Source organism: Medicago sativa, chromosome 5, assembly GCF_051527215.1.
Source record: "Medicago sativa cultivar Bolivia chromosome 5, Bolivia_mono, whole genome shotgun sequence".
Taxonomy (NCBI): Eukaryota; Viridiplantae; Streptophyta; class Magnoliopsida; order Fabales; family Fabaceae; genus Medicago; species Medicago sativa.
In genome coordinates this window covers 26,714,828-26,737,597 of record NC_140753.1, presented here as the reverse complement: position 1 = coordinate 26,737,597, position 22,770 = coordinate 26,714,828, and the positions used below count along the sequence as shown (strand labels likewise).

The 22,770-nt window shown below is 34.5% G+C and overlaps 1 protein-coding gene and 1 pseudogene across 1 annotated transcript; one reads left to right on the top strand and one right to left on the bottom strand.

Moving 5' to 3' along the window:
* Positions 1 to 9,500: 9,500 nt before the first annotated feature.
* On the bottom strand, positions 9,501 to 9,600 carry LOC146921407 (small nucleolar RNA R71; annotated as a pseudogene).
* A 6,238-nt stretch (positions 9,601 to 15,838) lies between these two features.
* LOC146921406 (RNA-binding (RRM/RBD/RNP motifs) family protein) lies at positions 15,839 to 19,607 on the top strand. The gene is made up of 5 exons (XM_085714841.1): positions 15,839 to 15,937; positions 16,025 to 16,154; positions 18,556 to 18,631; positions 18,755 to 18,865; positions 18,967 to 19,607. Exons 2-5 carry the CDS (start codon positions 16,033 to 16,035, stop codon positions 19,405 to 19,407), a joined length of 750 nt encoding a protein of 249 aa, XP_085570967.1. The 5' UTR covers positions 15,839 to 15,937; positions 16,025 to 16,032; the 3' UTR covers positions 19,408 to 19,607.
* Positions 19,608 to 22,770: the final 3,163 nt, after the last annotated feature.

Here is a 22,770-nt window from a genome sequence, read left to right as displayed (position 1 = left end):
GGACAGAAGTGGATCCGAATCATTAAGAATTTAGAGGATCCAAACAGGTATTTTTCTGGCAAATATAAATTCTATGATTGGAATATGCCACTTTCAGGCCAAAAAAATACTTTAGCTTGCTTAAATCTTTTTTATCACAAAAGTAAAATACAAGATAGATTTCATTCTAGGAATCTCATAAATGGAGTTTCCAACCAATATAACATTATCTACATAAGGTTGTGAAGATATCTCATAGGATAAATGAAACAATGTATGATATGAGGATGTTTGTTTGTAGCCTAGAGGTATGAGAAAAATCGTATGATTTTCATACCATTTGCGACTTGCTTGCAATTCAAAGCATATAGGGACTTTTGTAACTTGCAAACTTGGTTAGGTTTATGAGGGTTACGCCTTGATGCACCTTCTTATACACATCTTCATGGAGAAAACACGACCTAGAATTTTAGGGTTGGTCAAAAACAATAAAGTTGCCATCAAAGTTTATTCAAATTGGGAAGATATTGGAAAGACACTAAAACAAGAAAAAATAGCCCTAACCATATTTCAAATTCGAGACGATTTTGTATAGGGAATGTATTAACACCCTACCACGTCAATTAAAAAACGGTTATCTCAAAATAATTGTGCAAAACATTTTTAACTTTAAAATACGGGTCTTGTTAACGAGTGCCACCAGGACACTCTTTAAACATACCAAATTTAGCAATTATTCTTTTAAAAAGACAACTATTACAATTTTCAATGCATTCAATACACAACTTTTCATAAAAAAAAAACTTGCTAATTAAAGTGCTTAAAGAGTGCCTGAGGAGCACTCGTTAACATTTCCCTTAAAATATTTATTTCCTCCTTATCGTTAAGATACAAATTAAATGTCAAGGTTTTGTTTATTGGTTTTGAATTGAAGTGCATTTAAATATAGTGGAAAATATATAAATCTATTTGTGTTCTCAACATGAGTGGTATCTTGCTCCTATGCACCTTTAGATGTGATAGAAAATTAAAAGCTACGTGGTTCCTGGGGTGTTGCAAAGTTTGAGCGTTTACGTTGATCTACGTATGAATGAAAATAGAGCGGTGTGGGTTTGTCTCCGACTCTCTACATTTTTTTCTCTTTTCTATTTTTTTTTTCTTCCCGTTGGACTTAAGACTAATGGACTAGATGAGTTTCTCATTTGATTTAAGAGAATTGCTCTTCTCCCATTTAGAATTGCTCATTCCCATAAAAATATCAAACGTGAGTTAACTCACGTAGATGTATTTTCAACATGAGTTAACTCACGTAGGTGCATTTTTCAGCGTGAGTTAACTCACGTAGTACAGAAATAAGAAAAACAAAAGGGAGAAGAGCAATTCTCTAGATTTTATATAAATGGACATGTGTAAATATGGACCTCAAACCTAGTGGGCTCAATTAATTTATTTCTATTTTTTTATTTTTTTTAATGGACCTTAAGAGCAAATTAAAAGTGATGACAAATGTAAAAATTATTATTTTGGGAAAACCTTTGATAAATAAGACAAATTAAAATTAGGATAGTTTGTCCTATTTAATTATGTTTTACCAGAAAATAAGAATAACAAATGTTTTCATATCATCATCGTAAAAGATTAGTAAATGGGTCATGTTAACTTGTGCCCTTAGGGCACAAGTTAAGGATCTAAAAAAAGAATTAAAACATGTGTGTTGTATTGAAAAAAATAAGTTTTTAACTTTTCAAGACATTGAATGCACGATCTTCAAAAATAAGTTTCTACATTTGGCTTCTAAACTTGTGCCTTAAGGGCACAAGTTAACATTTCCCTTAGTAAATATAATGGCCCAACTTCTGTACTTCAAGTTAACAAGAAATTGCATCTAAATAGACAAGAATATAAATGATTGTCTCTGAATTTCATATTGATGCATAGACTGGTGAAAAATTAAATGATTGTCTCTGAATTTCATATTATAGGATAAAAATTGTCAATTAATTTGCAAGACACAATTACTATTACTCTTGACATGTCCCAAATTGATTGGATTTATCTTGATGGGAAAATAGTCTCATTTAGGCCAACCGATGGTACTAAATTGTAAACAATTGTTGTGTATACTACTCCAATAGTGATATGTATGTTTGATGTTATAGTGATGCAAACATGATTGGTGCAAAGTGCATGCATGGACTTATGATTTACGATCATGTATGATGCAAAATCTCATACAGCACACATGAGCTATTGTTTTTGTTCATAGATATTGTTCATTTAAAAAAATAAAATGATGCAGCAACCTTGTTTAGGGAAAATGATGCTTTTTGTGGAAGGAATGAATTATTTACGTGATCACATTCTTGGTAATTTCAATTTGTAAACAAACATTTGAACTTAGGATAATGCAAACTCAAGCTTAAACATGTTGCATAATGACGATGCAACAATGTAAATATGAAATAATTGATTAAGAATGGCCAATTTTTGTACTTTTGGCGTGCAAACCTTAATGATTTATTTTCCTTTTTGTTTTTTAGCATATTGCAAATGAAGAATATTACTTGTCTCAAAATTAAAGTAAAAATTAAAAAGCAATTGATCACTGACTGAAATGGACTTTTTAGGGTTTTAACATTGCTAATGGTGTAGGGGTTATTAAAAAAGGGTATATCGGGGTCAAATAAGTATGTAAGGTTCAAGTATGATTTTTTTTTTCTTTTTTTGAAAGGAAGTAGGATAAATAGTCTTTTTATATCAAATGCCCTATTCATGCTGTATAAATGTGAAAGTTTATTGTATATTCTTTTGTTGCTTTTCCTCCAATTGTTTTATCCCATGGATTTTGATTGATTTTGTTATTTTTTTTCAATTTTTTCGACATCATGAATAATTCAAAACTGATGCAAGCATTATATAATAACTCCTAATGTAGGATTTTTTCTTGCTTGGGGTTACTGAAAGAAAAGAAAAAAAACTGTTTTTTTCGGCTCAAAAGGGTAGAACGGGGTAGTATTATTAGCATAATGCTTCTTGTCGCGACAATCTCTCTCACGAGATATCACGACACGCACAATTATATTTGTTGTAGGACCCCTTTTTTATCATGACCCACCCATGTATTCAATTCAATGTCAAATCTAACGGTTCCTATTCTTTCGTGAGTGATTCTTGAATTGTGTTGTCGCTTCAAATAGCAATTCCCTTATTATTATTTTTTAGAGAAAAATCGTGAAACTTCATCTCAAATCGTGACTCCATACTTTTAAAAAGTTTAATTTCATGGCAAGACAATGTTCTTTCATGCTGCAATAATCTTTGTTCAGAACAACTCCCTTGCAGGTTTTCAACCTATAATGCTTTCTTTCTTTTTTTCTTCTTTTCTTTCTTCCATTTGTGTTTTCAAAAGGACTTGCACCAAGTGTTCTATTCTGATATTTGATAATCATTCAAAAAAAATAACAAAATTGCCTCAACAAAATTTCCAAGAGGACCGGCAAGGGATTTGTGGCAGACTACATGGTGATACACTTATTGGTTCTACCTTGTCTCTGATCTACTCATGAGCCATCCAGCTGAGTTTGTTGAGAGCCACCTCCTAGGCCTCCTAATCAGGAGGTTATTATTAAGGAGGAGTATGCGAGAGAGCGCCCCGACCCACTCCAGGTTATGCGGAACATCTACATCATTGCGGAGGAGGCGTTGTGTGAAGGCGAACCACATTCATACTATCACAATATGTTTATGAGGATCCAAGAGAAGATGCAGCCAATGACCGAGCTAGAGATTGTCCGGAGGAAGAGGGATAATGGTTGATCGTTTTTTAGTGTGTTTTTTATTGTATATTTTTAGTTTTTTATTACATTTTTTGCTACATTTTGGATCTTGATGTAAATTAATTACATTTGCATATTCGCATTTTTATCTATGATATTTGCGTTACTTTGGAAATGATTTTGATTTTGCGTTATTTTGGAATTATTTTTTATTTTGGTTTTGATTGAATGAACAATTTGATTGAATGATCGGAAGAATGAATGTGGTGAATGAATGTAGTATTCGATGATTGGTATTGTGAAAAATACATATTTAGATGTTTAGGTGCTTAAAAAAACAGCAATTCTGCGAGGAATTGTTGTTCTGTTAGCAGACCTGAAACAAACGCGTTGTAGGTCGGTGTGTGCTGGGGTTAATTTTGGAAGTTTGGGGTGGTAATGAACAAAATGGAAAGGGAGAAGAGTAAAATTCTTCATAGAAAACCTATGATGGGCATACTGAAAGTCGTTATCTAACAAAAGTTCAAAGTGAAATTCTTTTCCCACCCCATGCCTCTCCAGCACCCCTACGACTTTCGCAAATTACCCATTCAAATTCTATAATTGGAAACATGTTTAGTTTTGGATTGTAGAATTTGGAAATAATTAACCACGCTCATTTTAACTAACTACGATTAAACCATGACTAATTTTTCAGGACTTTTCCACATAGAGAAGTTGCTTTAAAATGGTTTCCACTTTCCATTAGTACTCAGTGTGGGATGAAGGCATATTGTGGTGGTCTGTGTGATGACAAACGAATTTGGTGTTTGATTACTCTATGGCTCATGATCTTATTCCATCACCGTGATCGAGTTATGTTCTTCAATTTGTGCATTTATATAATTGGATTCTTGGTCATTTCTATAATTAAAAAATGTGAACTAATGCAAGAAAATACCAGTGTGAACTGATGTATATAACAAGAGGTAACACATTTAGAAGTGGATGTGATTACAATTGCATCAACTCATTGTTTAGATTTTTCACTTGCCTCTATTATTTCTTTTTGATTGTTATAATGAAATGGTTTGGACCATGATTTAGTTTTCGAAAATATTATCTAACATCATTACAAATGGTGAACTGATGGGAAGCACTTTGTTACAATAGAGTTTGGAACATATAAAAAAGTTGTTCATCATATTCTAAAATTTGGATATGTAAAAATGATTTTTTTTCGTGTTCAGATTCCAGAATCTAAAGACCCTCCTACATGTAAAAAATTGAAAAAATTATGAAATTGTATTACATCACAAGAAGGATCCGAAACATGTAAATGATATGTTTGGATTCCAAATATGAGACATATGCTGATGTTCAAATTCTAGAATTCAAACGTGTAAAAACCTTTTTAAAAAAAAGATAGCCATGTTCAAGAATGTTAAAATGATAGATACTAACTTACTTTTTTTTATTATTTTAAATGGCACAAAAGCAAGATTCATATTATAGAATCCAATAAGAAAATTGTTCTTTAGACTTCTAAAATTGTTCTCAAACAACCCAAAATTGTCGCTAACATTATTCGCACTTCTACGACAGTTAACCATTGTTCGCTTGTTTACGACAATTAATTGTCGTTGCAAATTTTTAATTAGTTGGGCAACGATACTTAAATGTCGTTCAAGATGAAAATATTCATTTTATCATTTCATTACTAGTACTACTATGTTGTTCACCAAATTTTCAACAACGTTAACTCTTGTACACAAACGAACGACAATTAACTGTCATAAAGGAGAGAGAGCATCAGTTAACTCTCGTTAGGAGTAAATGGTTAACACTATCGTAGTGTCTAAAGAGCAATTTTCATCCAATAAATCAACGATATTATCGGTCCAAAAAGAATTTCTCTATTAAAGTTATAATACCCAGCCCCCTCTTTGAAGTTGACCTATGAATATAGCTAGAAAAATGCTTTTTTGACAACAAAATTTCCTAAACACACATTGAAAATACAAAAATACCCCTAGCGGTAGTTATCTACCTCCCAGGTTTAAAAAACCAGCAGCAATTAACTACCGTTCAGCCCAGCGGTAGTTAACGACCGTTTCGGGCTTTCCCATAGATGCAGTACAACTCCACCCTACCTGCTACTATTCATCCATCACCTTCCATCACCATTACTCAAAAAATCTCGAATTCCAAAAAAATTCATTCAAATTTTCCACTCAAATCATTGTAGAAGGATTGCTAGAAGTTTTCTACACAGATTTGACGTCAAGAAACAGGTAATGCATATTTTAACCCGTTTACAATTATGCATATTTTGTCATTTTTGAAATGTTTTCTTACATACATTGTAGCAGTAGTTTACTACCGCTGAGGGAAACGATAGTTAACTACCGCTGTGGACTTTAAGTTTTCAGAGTTTGTGATTTTGGCCATAGCTACTACCTAAATTTTGTTTTTGTTTTTGTTTTTCTATTTTATTTTTGTTTTTACTTTATATTAGATAGATTTTAATTAAATAATTTTGCAACTATATGTTGTTTATTTGTAGTTATGGTTGAGAATGTGGATGGCGATTCGGTTGATCGAAAACCTGATTTTGTCTATCATTTTGTCGAGATCAAACCGTCTAAGGTTGAAGCTTCCGTGAAAGGTGAAGCTCTCGTTAAAGTTGAAGCTCCCATGAAAGTTAAGTGTTTGGTTTTCTATTTTATTTTTGTTTTTACTTTATATTAGATAGATTTTAATTAAATAATTTTGCAAATATATGTTGTTTATTTGTAGTTATGGTTGAGAATGTGGATGGTGATTCGGTTGATCGAAAACCTGATTTTGTCTATCATTTTGTTGAGATCAAACAACCTAAGGTTGAAGATTCCGTGAAAGGTGAAGCTCTCGTTAAAGTTGAAGCTCCCATGAAAGTTGAGTGTTTTCTCGTCAATTCCGATATGTCCAATCTTCGTGACAACGAAGTGGACACAACTCTCTTTTTTTCAACCCGAGATACATGGAAAGATAAAGATGAATTGCTCGGTTGGGTACGTCGACAAGCGGTTGGATTTATGGTTGTCATAAAAAGATCTTGTGCAATAAGAATCCAATTTTAGAGTTGGTTTGTGAAAGGAGTGGCAAACATAAAGTACCGAAGAAAAAATTGAAGCATGTAGCTACCAGATCAAGAAAATGTGAGTGTTTGTTCAACGTGCATGGATATGTTGTTAAGGAAGAAAATGCTTGGAAGTTGGCTATTCTTAATGGTGTTCATAACCATGAGATGTTGCCATATTTAAGAGGGCACCTTCTTGCGGGAAGATTAAAGTAGGACAACAAGAAGATTGTACACGACTATGTCAAGTTCAACATGTCTCAAAATGCACAAATTGAAGGTCATGTGGCATATTCCGCTTTCAAGAAGACGATTAAAGTTTTCTTAACTCCGACGGACACTTTGGATGTCTTGAAGACACAACTGAACGAATACTTTGTGTTTCGTGGTGAAGATCATAGTACATCGCATGTATTTGTACAACCGCATTATGATCTTGGGGCGGGAGAGGAAGATATGTGGAAAACGATTTATTATCCTAAGCTTATTGAGTATGATAGTGACGTATGATTTATGTTTATTAGGTTTGTTGAAAATAATGTGTTATATCTATTTGTTCGTTCCAATTGCAGGTGCGTAGAATGTTCATGAGAGATTTGTTGTATTTTACTGTAATGTGTTGCATAATGTGGAAGTTTTGTCGAATTTCAAACATTTATGTAACGTTAACGTATTGTCATATTTGTGTAATGTTACAGACAGGGCCGTCCCTAAGAATTCGGAGGCTCGACTCTGGGAATAAAAAGAGGTCAGTGATAAAATAAAAACGTATTTTTTTTAGGGTTAATTAAGTAAATGGTCCCTTGATGAGTCATAAATTAGTCTATTTTAATGCTTTATTTAGTTTAGTTTTATTTAGATTTGATTTTATTTTATTGCATATTTATTTCCTTTTTGAATATTTTACTTTAAATTGCTTTTTATTTTATTTTAGGAACGAATATATGGTGGAAGGTGTCTTGGAGCAAAAGAAAGAGGACTGGAGCAAATACAGTACAAGAATACGAAGATACGAGACAAAAATATGTCTCTACCAAGTCAGAAGCTTGGCACGGCCCGTGCCAACATGTGGCACGGCCGTGCCACCCTCCAGGATACTCTTTTGCTGCTTTTCTTCAAGCTCAAGTTACTCTGTTGTAGTTTTACTGCTTTGCCCTTATAGTTGCTTAGATTTTAAGTCAATTGTAAAGCTATAAATAGAGTAGCACTCCATCATAAACATTCATCTTTTGTTCTTGGAATAAAAGTTCACTTTTATATTATTGTTATTACTGTTTTCTCTCTTCTTCCCCCATGTCTACAATGAACGTTAGTGAGTAGACTTCTTTGTCTTGGGATTGTTGGAAAAGTCTAATGACATAATCCTAACAAACCAAGCTTTAACCCTAATTCTATGTAGCCGTACTTTCTAATTTAGATTCACCGTTTTAACATGAATTAACAATTATCAAACTGTGGAAGCGAAAGCGGAGGGTTTGATAATTGTTAATCCATTATCCCAAACATTAATTCATAAAGCGAGAGCGGAGCTTTGATGTTGGAACAAGTGAATCTAGACAATAATTGCAAGACAGTGAAATAGTCCTTGCAATTATTGAGACACAGGTAGTTTCAATCCTTATAAGCATCTTCTAGTAATCAAGTCAGCGAAATAGGCTTGGTTACTAGAAGTAAACTCTCACCGGACTTTCATCGGAAAGGTGAGGGGCTAAAGGGAAACCGGTCTTAAGAAATTACGGTGTAAACCTTGGAATTAGAAGTTAAAGTCTTGTCTAGTGAAAGATTTGTTATTATGACAAACCAATAATCCCAAGGCTCTTTTATTATTATTGTTATTTACCTTCAGCAATTAAACCCTTTTTTATAAGCTTTCTTCTCTTCTAATCATTCTCTAAAAGTTGATTGAATTCACAACTCCCTAGCGGAACGATACTCTTTCTTACTACTATTACTTCGATAGGCCGTGCACTTGCGGTTTGGCCATATCAAGTTTTTGGCGCCGTTGCCTGGGAGTTGTTGTAATTTGATTAACTTTTTAATAGTGGTTAGACCAAAAAAAAAAAAAAATCTTTTGCTTGATTTTATTTTATTTTATATATTTCTTTCTAAAAAAAAAAAAATCTTTTGCTTTATTTTATTCTATTTTATTTTATATTTTTTTTTCTTTTTATAGTAGTTCTATCCAAAAAAATATATATATATATATATATATATATATATATATATTTTTCTATTTCTTCTTTTTCCTTTAACTTCTTGGGAAGATAATAACGATATGACTAAGGAACGCTCTCTCAAAGAGTATGCAATCCCATCTTCAAATGAGTCATATGATGCTATTGTGTACCCAACGGTTGAGGATAATTTTGAAATAGAACCTGCACTTGTTCACCTAGTGCAGCAAAATCAATTTTTCGGATCACCCACTGAGGATCCGAATTTTCATATTTCAACCTTTTTAAGACTCAGTGGAACCTTGAATGCAAACCAAGAGGCCTTAAGGCTGCACCTCTTTCCTTTCTCCTTAGGGGGTAGAGCTAGTGCTTGGTTTCATTCATTGGAAATTGGTTCTATCTTTTCATGGCAACAAATGAGGCAAGTTTTTCTTGCCCAATTCTTTCCCTATTTTAAAACCGTCCAATTAAAGATTCAAATCACACAATTCACTCAAAAAGATGGTGAATCTCTTTACGATGCGTGGGAGCCCTTCAAAGAAATGCTTAGACTTTGTCCCCATCATGGTTTAAAGAATTGGCTTATTATTCACATTTTTTATAATGGTCTTTTATATACCAAAAAAATTTATGTTGATGCAGCTGCAGGTGGAGCTTTAATGAACAAGAATTACACAGAAGCATACACCTTGATTGAAGACATGGCTCAAAATCATTACAAGTGGACCGACGAGAGAGCCATCACTAATTCTTCACCCTCTAAAAAGGAGGCAGGTATTTATGAAGTCTCTAACTATGATCACCTTACCGTTAAGATTGATGCATTAACCCAAAAATTTGAAAAAATAAATGTTAGTGCCATCTCTTCTTCTTCTTCTTCTGCATCTCCTTTTTGTGAAATTTGTGGTGTATTTGGCCATATTGGCATTGGTTGCCAACTAGGTAGTGTTGTTAGAAGTCCTGAGCAAGTAAACTATGCTCAATATAATCAAGGGTTTAGAAACAATCAAATTTTTTTTCAAACCCCTCAAAATCTTTTTGGACAACAAACAACATCACCCAGTTATGCAAACAACCAAAGAGTCCCTCAAAAATCCAGCTTGGAATTTTTTTTAGAAAATCATTGTATAAATCAATCCGAGCAGCTCCAAGAGCTTAAAAATCAAACTGAATTTTTGAAGGACTCTCTTGCCAAACTTACATCAAAAGAAGACTCCATAGTTACTCACAGTCAGAGGCTTGAGACTCAAACTTCTCAAGTTCCCCAACAGGTGGCTACTTCCTCTCAATCCTCCGAAGTCCTCCTAGACCAAACCGAAACCAACCCCAAAAACCATATAAGTGATATAACTCTTAGGGATGGTAAACAATTAGAGGACCTTAAGAACAATGAAGGAGAGATAGGGTGTGATGAGCCTCAAAGTGAGAAAGCCATAGGAGAGAATGAAAAGCCACTTGTTTCACCATCTCATAAGCATGAAAATCCATTAACACAGAGGTTTGATGAGTCCAAGTTAGATGAGCAGTTTAGAAAATTTATTGAAATATTTCCAAACAAATTGCCACCTAAACTTAAGAATCTAGGAAGCTTTTCCCTACCATGTGTCATAGGATCTGAAACTATAGAAAAAGTCATGTGTGATTTGGGAGAGAATGTTAGTTTGATGCCATTGTCCCTTTCTGAGAGATTGGGTATAGGATAGATGAACCACTTTCTAACCGTCAAGCTAATGACTCTAAACGAGCGCTTCGTGGGAGGCAACCCATGAATTTAATTGCTTTATTTTTGTTTGTTTTGTGTTATTTTAATTTGTAGGTACTTGTCCAAGATGATCCAATGAGAAAAAACAATTTGAAGAAAAAAAAAATTTGAAAAAAAAAATTTAAAAAAAAAATAAAAAATAAAAAAATTTGTGCCTAAGGTCCAGAGGCTAGGCACGGCCCGTGCCTAAGGTGGCACGGCCCGTGCCTAAGGTGGCACGGCCGTGCCCAAGAAAAAAAAAAGTTTTTTTTTTAAAAAAAAAATTAGAAAAAAAAAGTTTTTTTTTAGGAAAGAAGATTGTTGGCTCAGATGATGATGCAGGGAGGAAGAAATCAACACTCCGCAACCATGGCATCCATTTTAAAGATGACAAGCAAAGGAGTAGGTATACATCTCTTATCTCTAAACTTATTTCTGCTTGTAGATACCCTGATTTTAATGTTGTGGATAGACTAAGAGATAGGAATGATGATGACTGATGAACTATTTATGTTGTGGGCTATGCTTTATAACCATTCTATTCCCATTTGCTATTATTTGCTTGTTTATCTAGGTTCAATTGTTAAAAAGAAACCAGATGATAAGGATGATATAATGGTAGGTGGAATCATCACTTTTATTGCTAGGAAGTTTGGGGTGAGTGTGAATCAAGGGATCAAGAGGATAGAGGAGAACTATTATCTAGACTTATATACTCTCACTACTTTGTCCTTCCTTAGAACCCATGACCCTACTCACAATTACCAATATAAATGGAGAACCATTTGAGCTTATTGTTTGATTATTCTATCTAATCCGGACATAACTAATCCGGAGGTGGTGGAAAATTTGCTTTATGTTGATACTAACCCACAGGTACATAATGATGGTGATGATGATGGTAATGAAGAGGAGGTAGGTGCAAACTTGCACCATGAACAAGAAGCCGGTGGAAGCTATAATGATGAACGTTGGCCTAGATGCAAACCAAGGTTCAAAGAATAAGCACCGAGCAACAAAGACAATGTGTTGAAATGACCGGGCTAAGAAACAATGTCCAAAGGGGCAATCGAATACATGAAGAAAATAATCAAATGCTACGGAACATGATACAACACCTTCACCTCCAAGGTCTACTTTATGAACTTCAATAAAATTGTGAGCTTTCCTCTTCCTTTACTCTTTCTTCTTCCTCCCCTTCTTCTACTTCTTCTTCTTCTTCTTCTTCTTCTTCTTCTTCTTCTTCTTCTCTTCTTCTTCTTCTTCTTCTTCTTCTTCTTCTTCTTCTTCTTCTTCTTCTTCTTCTTCTTCTTCTTCTTCTTCTTCTTCTTCTTCTTCTTCTTCTTCTTCTTCTTCTTCTTCTTCTTCTTCTTCTTCTTCTTCTTCTTCTTCTTCTTCTTCTTCTTCTTCTTCTTCTTCTTCTTCTTCTTCTTCTTCTTCTTCTTCTTCTTCTTCTTCTTCTTCTTCTTCTTCTTCTTCTTCTTCTTCTTCTTCTTCTTCTTCTTCTTCTTCTTCTTCTTCTTCTTCTTCTTCTTCTTCTTCTTCTTCTTCTTCTTCTTCTTCTTCTTCTTCTTCTTCTTCTTCTTCTTCTTCTTCTTCTTCTTCTTCTTCTTCTTCTTCTTCTTCTTCTTCTTCTTCTTCTTCTTCTTCTTCTTCTTCTTCTTCTTCTTCTTCTTCTTCTTCTTCTTCTTCTTCTTCTTCTTCTTCTTCTTCTTCTTCTTCTTCTTCTTCTTCTTCTTCTTCTTCTTCTTCTTCTTCTTCTTCTTCTTCTTCTTCTTCTTCTTCTTCTTCTTCTTCTTCTTCTTCTTCTTCTTCTTCTTCTTCTTCTTCTTCTTCTTCTTCTTCTCTTCTTCTTCTTCTTCTTCTTCTTCTTCTTCTTCTTCTCCTTCCTCTTCTTCTTCTTCTTTAATTTTTTCTTTTTGAATCATTGAGGACAATGCTTCTCCTAAGTGTGGGGGGGCCTAATAAAGTGTCTAGAGTCGTAGTGTTCCCAAACTCCCTTGAACTTTATTCTTTTGTTTTGTTTTTATAGTGAAAGGCATGACTAGTAGCTTGTTTTTAATGTAAAATATGGCATAAAATTTTTTGTTTTGTCTCTTCTTTAAAGGTTGCTTCTTGTACATGAAAGTAGTTTCTTGTGTTTCTTATGTTCTTGCTATACCCATATCATGTTTTATTGTGAAATTCTCCAATGAGAAAAGCACCCGGTTGCAATCCTTGAGCAAATGTATGAATAGGTATTTTAAGGAACACGTTCTAGCTTTAGTGTTAACTTAGACCCTTTAAAGTCTTAAGAGTAAAAGTAGTATAAGTTTGTGTGGGAAATTAATCTATGTTCCTAATTGTTATATCCTTAATTGTTAAAGTTAAAATGGGGCGGGAGAATGACACCAACATGTGGGGGAAAGGACAATCCCTAACTTCCTAATTGTGGTGGTGACTCCCTAATTTGAACCTAAAGTGAAACAAATTCATCAATGCTAGGGGGAAAGGACAATTACATCCAAAAAGACTTCCTACGCGGAGATGAAACAAATAATAATTTTGCAGCATTGCTTAGGGTGATTTTGAATCTAGGGGGAAATGACAATTACATCCGAGAAGACTTTCTACGAGGATAGATAGCCCCTAAGCATCTGCAGCCCCTTGTGCTTAATTGTTAATCTAATCTGATTTTAACTTAAATTCCCATCACTCTTATATGAAATGAAGAAAGGACTTTTCTCGGTTACTTTAGCATTAAGGATAGAACCTATTCCTCATAATATATGTCTTATACAGGAGCAAGAAAAGGGTTGGACTGCACACACACACACTCACTTGAGACTTGATGTTGGGTAGAATAGGTTCATGAGAAGTATTTGAAATTGTAATTAGTGTTCTTGAAGCGAAGCCTTTCTTTTGAGACATGTGTTCTTAATATTGCCATGAATAAATCTTTTGTTGCTGCTATGTCTATTTCCTTTTGCTTGAGGACAAGCAAAGATTCAAGTGTGGGGGAGTTTGATGAGTCATAAATTAGTCTATTTTAACGCTTTATTTAGTTTAGTTTTTATTTAGATTTGATTTTATTTTATTGCATATTTATTTCCTTTTTGAATATTTTACTTTAAATTGCTTTTTATTTTATTTTAGGAACGAATATATGGTGGAAGGTGTCTTGGAGCAAAAGAAAGAGGACTGGAGCAAATACAGTACAAGAATACGAAGATACGAGACAAAAATATGTCTCTACCAAGTCAGAAGCTTGGCACGGCCCGTGCCAACATGTGGCACGGCCGTGCCACCCTCCAAGATACTCTTTTGCTGCTTTTCTTCAAGCCCAAGTTACTCTGTTGTAGTTTTACTGCTTTGCCCTTATAGTTGCTTAGATTTTAAGTCAATTGTAAAGCTATAAATAGAGTAGCACTCCATCATAAACATTCATCTTTTGTTCTTGGAATAAAAGTTCACTTTTATATTATTGTTATTACTGTTTTCTCTCTTCTTCCCCCATGTCTACAATGAACGTTAGTGAGTAGACTTCTTTGTCTTGGGATTGTTGGAAAAGTCTAATGACATAATCCTAACAAACCAAGCTTTAACCCTAATTCTATGTAGCCGTACTTTCTAATTTAGATTCACCGTTTTAACATGAATTAACAATTATCAAACTGTGGAAGCGAAAGCGGAGGGTTTGATAATTGTTAATCCATTATCCCAAACATCAATTCATAAAGCGAGAGCGGAGCTTTGATGTTGGAACAAGTGAATCTAGACAATAATTGCAAGACAGTGAAATAGTCCTTGCAATTATTGAGACACATGTAGTTTCAATCCTTATAAGCATCTTCTAGTAATCAAGTCAGCGAAATAGGCTTGGTTACTAGAAGTAAACTCTCACCGGACTTTCATCGGAAAGGTGAAGGGTTAAAGGGAAACCGGTCTTAAGAAATTACGGTGTAAACCATGGAATTAGAAGTTAAAGTCTTGTCTAGTGAAAGATTTGTTATTATGACAAACCAATAATCCCAAGGCTCTTTTATTATTATTGTTATTTACCTTCAGCAATTAAACCCTTTTTTATAAGCTTTCTTCTCTTCTAATCATTCTCTAAAAGTTGATTGAATTCACAATTCCCTAGCGGAACGATACTCTTTCTTACTACTATTACTTCGATAGGCCGTGCACTTGCGGTTTGGCCATATCATCCCTATAAATATTCAGAATTTTGTTTTTAGTCCCTACAAAATAAAATCACACTTTTTAGTCCCTATAAAATTTTTCATCAACATTTTTAGTCCCTATAAAATTTTCCATCAACATTTTTAGTCCCTATAAAATTTTTCCATCAGCATTTTTAGTCCCTAAAATGCTTAAGGAAAATGTCAAAGGGACTAAAAAGTGTGATTTTATTTTGTAAGGATTAAAAACAAAACTGTGAATATTTATAGGGACTAAAAACTTAATTAACCTTTTTTTTTAAAAGAGCAATGTTCTATTTATATTTTTTAAAAGATAAATATAAGGTGTCGTATATATGTGGTACACCCAAAGGTGAAAATGACTACCGTATACATGAGGAACCTCCCACCTAACACCAAAAGCAAAAGAACCTAATTCTAATAGGCCTAAAATGCTAAAACAAGGGGATAGAAAATGGCTGTGGGTATTAAAAAAAATTGGAGGGCAGTAGTACTAGGGGATATTAATTTTTTTTTTGAGGCCCATGGCTGAGGGAGGCCCAGCTCTGTTGAGTTGTTTGCACCCCCTCAGGGCTGGGCCTGGTTACAAAATCATTGATAAATTATGTAATGTTGTTGTTTATGATTGCTGAATGTTGTTGTATTGGTTTAATTTCATCTAGAATTGCCGTTTGAAATTACAGGTTAGCTGAAAATGGCTTGGAATTACAAAACAGAATGCACGGGTTTCTGTTTTGGTATGAAACAGTAGTCAACTACCGCTAAAGTGGTAGTTAACCACCGCTGGGGTATTTTAGTATTTTCCGTGTGTTTAGGAAATTTTTGTTGTAAAAAAGAAAAACAAATTTCATATAGCTATTAAAAGTCAACAATAGTTTCAACAGTTTCATATCTTTCTTCAGAAACTGTCAACAAACGCTGAAAAAGAGTCTCCTCTCTATTCGTTCCAGTTAGTTCCATCGTTTTCTTCAATCTCAAAACTGGTACATGCATCTAATTCCTAACCTAGCTTATTCCAATAATCGATTCTCAAATTCACTCATCTTTTTTTAATTAATTATTTATTTCAGTGAAAACCATGAATTCTGGTGGTGATGGTTACGCTGTTGAAGTTACTGGTCTTTCACCTAATGCTACTGATAAAGATGTCTATGAATTTTTCGCTTTCTCTGGTGCTATTCAACATGTTGAAATTATCAGGTAAATATTATAATAATTATTTTAAATCATGTGTTATAAATTAGGTAATTATTAATTATTGATTCTGTTCTTTTAATCTTTCTTAGATTAGGTAAGATTTATTTATGTAATCTTGGATTTCAGTTAACTGTAAAATTAATGGTTTAATTAATTGATTATTATACTAATTATAACTGATTCAGTTAGTAACTTTGAGTATGGTAACTAACTAGGTTTAGTAATATATTGAAGTAAACTAGAGATTATTGAATTGAATTGTTCACGAATTATATTTCATCGCCAAGGTTTTAAATCGCGGTTAAGGTTTTTACATGATTCTTGATGTTGTGAGAACTTGCGATCAGATGCGGATGAATCTTCCTTCAATTAATGAGGGACCAATGTTGTACTAGCTAGTAACTGAATATTCATGGTAATCAAGGATTGAGCGGTGTTGTTAAATAGTGGCTATAGCGGTAGCAAAATTTAATCAAATCGCTATTGTCAGATAGAGGTCGTAGTAGTGCTATAACGCTGAGAGTTATGGATCGGTGCTGGGCGTGACCACTAGCAACAGGGACGATTGGTTTAGGTTGAAAAGGAATCTTGGTCCCAAATTTGAGTGGCATGGTGATAAACTGAGACCCTTACTTACGAGGGTTTACATGAGGAAACATGATAGAGAAGTTAAGGAAAAATAATCTATGACACAGTTAAGGGAAAGTTGTAGATAGAAGAAAGTGTAGCTGACTTTTATTAGAGTTAGTTAGGCTGAATGAAAGAATATATAGAGGAGTTTAAGAGTGAAAGGAACCGAAGTTGTAACTCAGAAAAGAGAGGGATGCCATCCATTCTGTGGAAAGGGTGCATAAGATGACACAAGAAAGGGGTGAGTTATTCGGTGAATTCCCAGCTAACCAGTTAAAAGCTTAGAACCAGTTACGAGCCCAAGACAATAAACACCAAAGAGAATTGGAGTTTTACGTAGATGATTGATTTTTATTCTAAGGCTATAACCATACATATTGGACATCTAGGCCAGAAAATATAATAAAAAGCTCAGTTTACGTTCCCTTGTAAGGTGCTAGAGACTAGAGAGGACTCAAATGTTGCATTCAGGTTGGAATTACCTGAAAATAACTGTCCATCCTTTCTTTCATATATCTAAGCGCAATCACTGCGGTTTGAATTGAAATATGCACATTGACTGCATTAATGTATTGTGAGAGAGGAAAAAACAAGAAAAGTTTCATTGTGTCTTTAAGATCACCCGGTGAGACTACTTGTTTCATTTCTTTCCACAAACTAAATTGCTACACTAATATGGTGTACACAGAATGATAATAGGTAGAATTAGATAATGTATAGGAACAAAACACAAGGAAATGAACAGTTGAGCACATATCATGGCTACCATTGTGCAGCTGCTGATGGAAAGTTGCAAGGGTAAGGGAAATCTTAGGTGGGTGAAATCTCAAGATGAAGAGGCAAAGCAAAGCTGTGTGATTGTGTGTGTGTGTGTAGTTGTGCTCTAGAATGGTGGAACAGTGAGTTGAGAGAATGAAACACAAGGAGCTTATGCCTAACATCAATTGGTTTGATTCAGGGGGCTCAGTTTGTTTAACTTGATACTTAGCCAAACACATCAGGCTAGACATTATAAAAACTGAATCAAACAAATAAGTGAAACCAAAATTTTCATATTGGTTTCATTAGAGTTGATCAGTTCATAGTGTGGATGTGGGCTCGTGGTCATCACTAACCAATATCTTAATGAGTAAGGACTATGGAGAGTAAAAGTGAAATGAGTTTAAATATAGGAACCATGATAGAACCAACTGTTATATTCTTGCTTAAAAATGGGGAAGGAACCCCTTTGATTACTAACATTGGCAGCAATTTGAGGGTCTGCCTACCTCCCAACACACCCACTGACTAACCTATTCACTAACTAGGACCAACATGCAAATTAGGAGACACTGTATTGACTAATTGATTCTTGAGACTTGAACCTAATTTTATTGTTGTTTTTTCCTTTTTTCTGTTTTTGCATTTTGCTGCTTAGCTTACCGAAATGTGGTGTATAATTTTTAACCTGTAAACAAACTCCATGAGACATTTTGAAGTTGATTGTAAGTACTTTGTGTATTAAAATATGATATGAAGTCTGTTAGAATTAAGCATCGCTGAAGGGATTATTTTAACTTTCCCACTTGTACAAGATACATTGATCATTTTTTTTTTTTTGAAAATCAAGATACATTGATCATTGATGCGGAATTGTTAATAATATCTGTTGGGTAGGTGAATTGAAATTACCTGTAGTATTGAATATTGTCATATTTTTGTTTTTGAGATATGATTCATTTTTGGCATAGTATTTAGGAATTTGATATGATACTTGGTTATTTTCTTGTGGCAGGTCTGGTGATTATGCTTGTACTGCTTATGTGACCTTTAAAGATGCGTATTCTCAAGACACTGCATGTTTACTCAGTGTGAGTATTTATCCATCTCTGTCCAGAATACTTATATATTGATATGTTCTGTCCAGAAGCCATGCTATGTGGATTATATTATGTTATTTATTGCTTTCTTCATAATTTAATTTGTTCTCTTAGGGAGCCACTATTTTAGATCAACGTGTCTGCATAACTCGCTGGGGGCAGTATGAAGAACATGATTTTTGGAACAGGCCCTCCTATAGCCACGAGGAGGAGAATGCTTATAATGTATTTTTTTTTTTTTTTTATTATTTTCTTTCTATGTTGCTAATGATTATGGCTTTCTGGTCATGGTTTGGCATTCAATTATTTTACATGGGCAATTTCAGACACAACATCAGACTCAACATAGCAGTCAATTTGTTTCCTCTGCTGGAGAAGCAGTTGCTATGACTCAAGAAGTCGTTAAGACCATGCTAGCAAAGGGATATGTCCTTAGTAAGGATGCATTATCTAAGGCTAAAGACTTTGACGAGTCACATCGGGTTTCTGCCACTGCAACAGCCAAGGTTTCGGAATTGAGCCAGAAAATTGGCCTTACTGATAAGCTATCTGCTGGTTATGAAGTTGTTAAGTCTGTCGATCAGAAGTATAATGTCTCTGGAACAACAATAGCAGCTGCATCCGCAACCGGAAGAACAGTAGCAGCAGCTGCGAACTCAGTGGTAAATAGTAGCTATTTTTCAAAGGGAGCCTTGTGGATGTCTGGTGCTCTAACCCGAGCCGCTCAAGCTGCAAATGATTTGGGTAACCGCGGTACTAAGCAGTGAGACATTTAAATTGGTTTACTCTTGTATTTTCTTGTATATAAATCTGCCTCTGCTATATAGCTTCTCTAACTTTACAGTACCTAAGTGCATATGTTTTAGTTTCTACCTTGTACACTTTTATTTGGTGTTGGTCTCTACAAAAATTTGTATCGGTTTTAATCCGTAAAAAATACGATGATTTCATTTGCTTTCGGTTTTCATTGTTTTGGTAGTACTTGGATTATATATAGTCCCTAGACATCATACACCTTTTTGCTTTGGACTTAAAAACCATTTCTTTTCCTTTTAAATAAGTAAAATTAAAGGGTAAGAGAGTAATTTCATTTGTTTTTTTTGAAAACATACAATTAATTTCACCATTTTTTCATGTTTTCCGTAAAGAAGGTTTGGACTACTAGCATCATATTCTCTCTCCAAAACATGTTCACAGCTACTCCGATCACATTTCTGCTTCTACTAGCTACACATTTTGTTGTGCCACTATATGTTAAGTTTGTCTTCTATTAAAAGAATATGTTAAGTCTGTCCTTTTGGCATTGGAATTTCAATAGCTTTAGTTTTTACACAAATTGTTAATCTTGTGCTGATGAACAAAGAGGGAACTAAGGTATCTATCAAAAATCATGGACAACGGTGTTTGGTTTTTTTTTTCTTCCCAACAACAGAGGTGGTTCATAATAAAAGACAATCGAAATAGAGATTTTGGTGTTGGTTAATCAAAACATAAATAAAAATAGAAGTTTTTTTTTTTTTAGGTGTAGAAGGTTTTCTTCTATCCCTGTGCTACAACGTAGGGGTGGACAGATTGGGCCGACCCGTCCAAAACCGGCCGGCCCGTGAGCAAAAAAGACAAACGGATCGGGTGAACCGGGTTTGGCGGGTCGGTGGGTTGAGGAATCGGTTTAGAATGGGTAAGGTTGGTCGAGTTCGGATGACCACCTCAAACCCACGGGTAACCGAAACCCGACCGAAAGACATAGAAGGGACAAGGGAGCATATGATTTGACTAAGCATGCAATAAAGAATTAATGTCCTTGAAAATAGGAAACCACTTTCAATACCATTGAACAAAACCATCAAACAAAACCATTAATTTTCTCTCTCTTCAAAACCAAAACCAGCTTACATACAACCAGGAAAAACACTTCTTCACGTATAAATTGATTTTTTTCCATAAAATTTCTTTCTCTTCACGTTGTAGCAACACATGATCGAAGAAGAGAGAATGTTACAAGCCAGATCTCTTGCCATTCTTCATCTTTCTTTGATTTTTTTTCATTCTCAGCTTAGATAGATCTTATCACTTCTGTCATCTTCTTCAACAATATTGATCTGACCGACTTTTACCTTTTTTTCATTTGTTAAGTTCTGGATTTGTGAAGTTTTTCTGTAAAAATTTGTTTGATGCCAAACCGCTATAATCCGGCCGATCATCCGCCAAACCCGCTGAAACCGCAATCGTTAAAACCGAACATTGTGTTGGACGAGAGCGGATGGTTATATTGCAACCGTCGGTTGAATCGGTTCCAGCTTTTGAACCCGTAAACCACCCGAAACCGTCCGCTGTCCACCCCTACTACAACGTAACATGATTGTTTTACAGCAAGAGAGAGAAACTACTGAGTAAGAAGAATGACAAAATTACTTTAAGAGACATATGCTTTTAATGACAATTGAAGAAAGAGAAATGGTACTTTTTGTCCAAAGTAAAAAGCTGTATGATGCTAATGCACACCTTTTAAAATCCAAGTAGGTGTGCATTAGCATTACCCTATATATATTTTCTACTGAAAAAAATGCAACTTGAACAAGTATTAGAAACCCCAAACAAAATGACAACGACCAAGCCTTATTCCATTAAGTGGGGTCAGTTACATGAATCAATCACATCAAAATGTTCTATCAAAAATCATGTCTTTCTCCAATTCATTAATCTCTATATCCTTTTTAATAGTTTCTCTTATAGTTTTTCTAAGTCTTCCCCCACATATAGTGATTTGACTCATCCCATTTGATCCATTCTCTTTACTACAAAATTCACATGTCTTCTTTCAACATGCCAAAACCACTTAAGTCAAGTTTCTACAATCTTTTCTACAATAGATGCTACCTCAACTCTCTATAATGTTATCATTTCTAATTCTATATCGTATATTCTTACAACCAAACATCCAACGCAACATCCTCATATCTGATACGTTGAACGTATGGTCGTGCTATACCATTCAACACTCTGTTCAATACAACATCATCGGTCTTATTGATGTTGATAAGATTTTTCCTTCAACTTGAGTGATACTTTCACATTACATAAAACATCTGAGGCACTCCTCCATTTCAACCACCCAACTTGGATTCGACGACCAGATGTTTATGATGTTTGTCTCGAACCTCCCATTTAATTCTTCCTTCGATTTTTCATGTAGGACAATATCAACTGCAAAAAGCATGCATCTTGGTGCTCGCTCTTAGATGTGTTTCGTAAGTACATCCAAAACTATGATGAAAAGATCAGGGCTTGGTGTTGAACCTGGATGCAATCCTATTTTTTATGGGAAAATCTTCGTTGTCTCCACCTTGTGTCCTCAGAGTAGTTGAGACTCACACATATCCTTGTAGTTCGAATATAGGCAACCTTGACATCTTTCTTCTACAACGTTTTCCATAAAATCTCTCTAGGCAATATGTCTTCTCCAAATCAATGAAAACTAAGTGAAAGTTATTTTGACCCATTTGATATAGCTCAATCACACGTTGTAATTAGTATATTGCTTTCATTGTTGACCTCCTGAGAATAAAACAAGATTGGTTTTTAGTAACTTTTGCCTTTTTTCTTAGTCTCTGTTCAATCACTTTTTTCCATAACTTCATGGTATAACACATAAGTTTAACCCCCTATAATTTGCGCAATTTTGTATATCCCCTTGTACTTAAAGATCGGCACTAAAGTGCTTCTTCTCCACTCACCCGTCATTAGCTTTGATCTCATAATCTCGTTGAAAAGCTTGGTGAGCCACCCAATGCCTCTATCTCATAGACCTTTCCACACTTCAATAGGTGTGTTGTCTGGCCCAACTACCTTGCCATTACTCATCCTTTTTAACGCTTTGTTTACCTCGTGTTCTTGAACCCGACGATAGTAAATGTTATTTCGGTCCTCCTATCTAATGTTTAACATGTTAACATCTGATAAGATATGATATACTTCATAAGCAATTTATGGAAATACTTCTGCCATCTATCATTTATATTTTTGTTATGAACCAAAATTCTACCTTGCAAAAAAACGATGAAATTTGCTCTGGCGAAAGTTTGTACTGTTCATCACCTTCTTGTTTGAGTTCACCGTATTCTACCACCGCC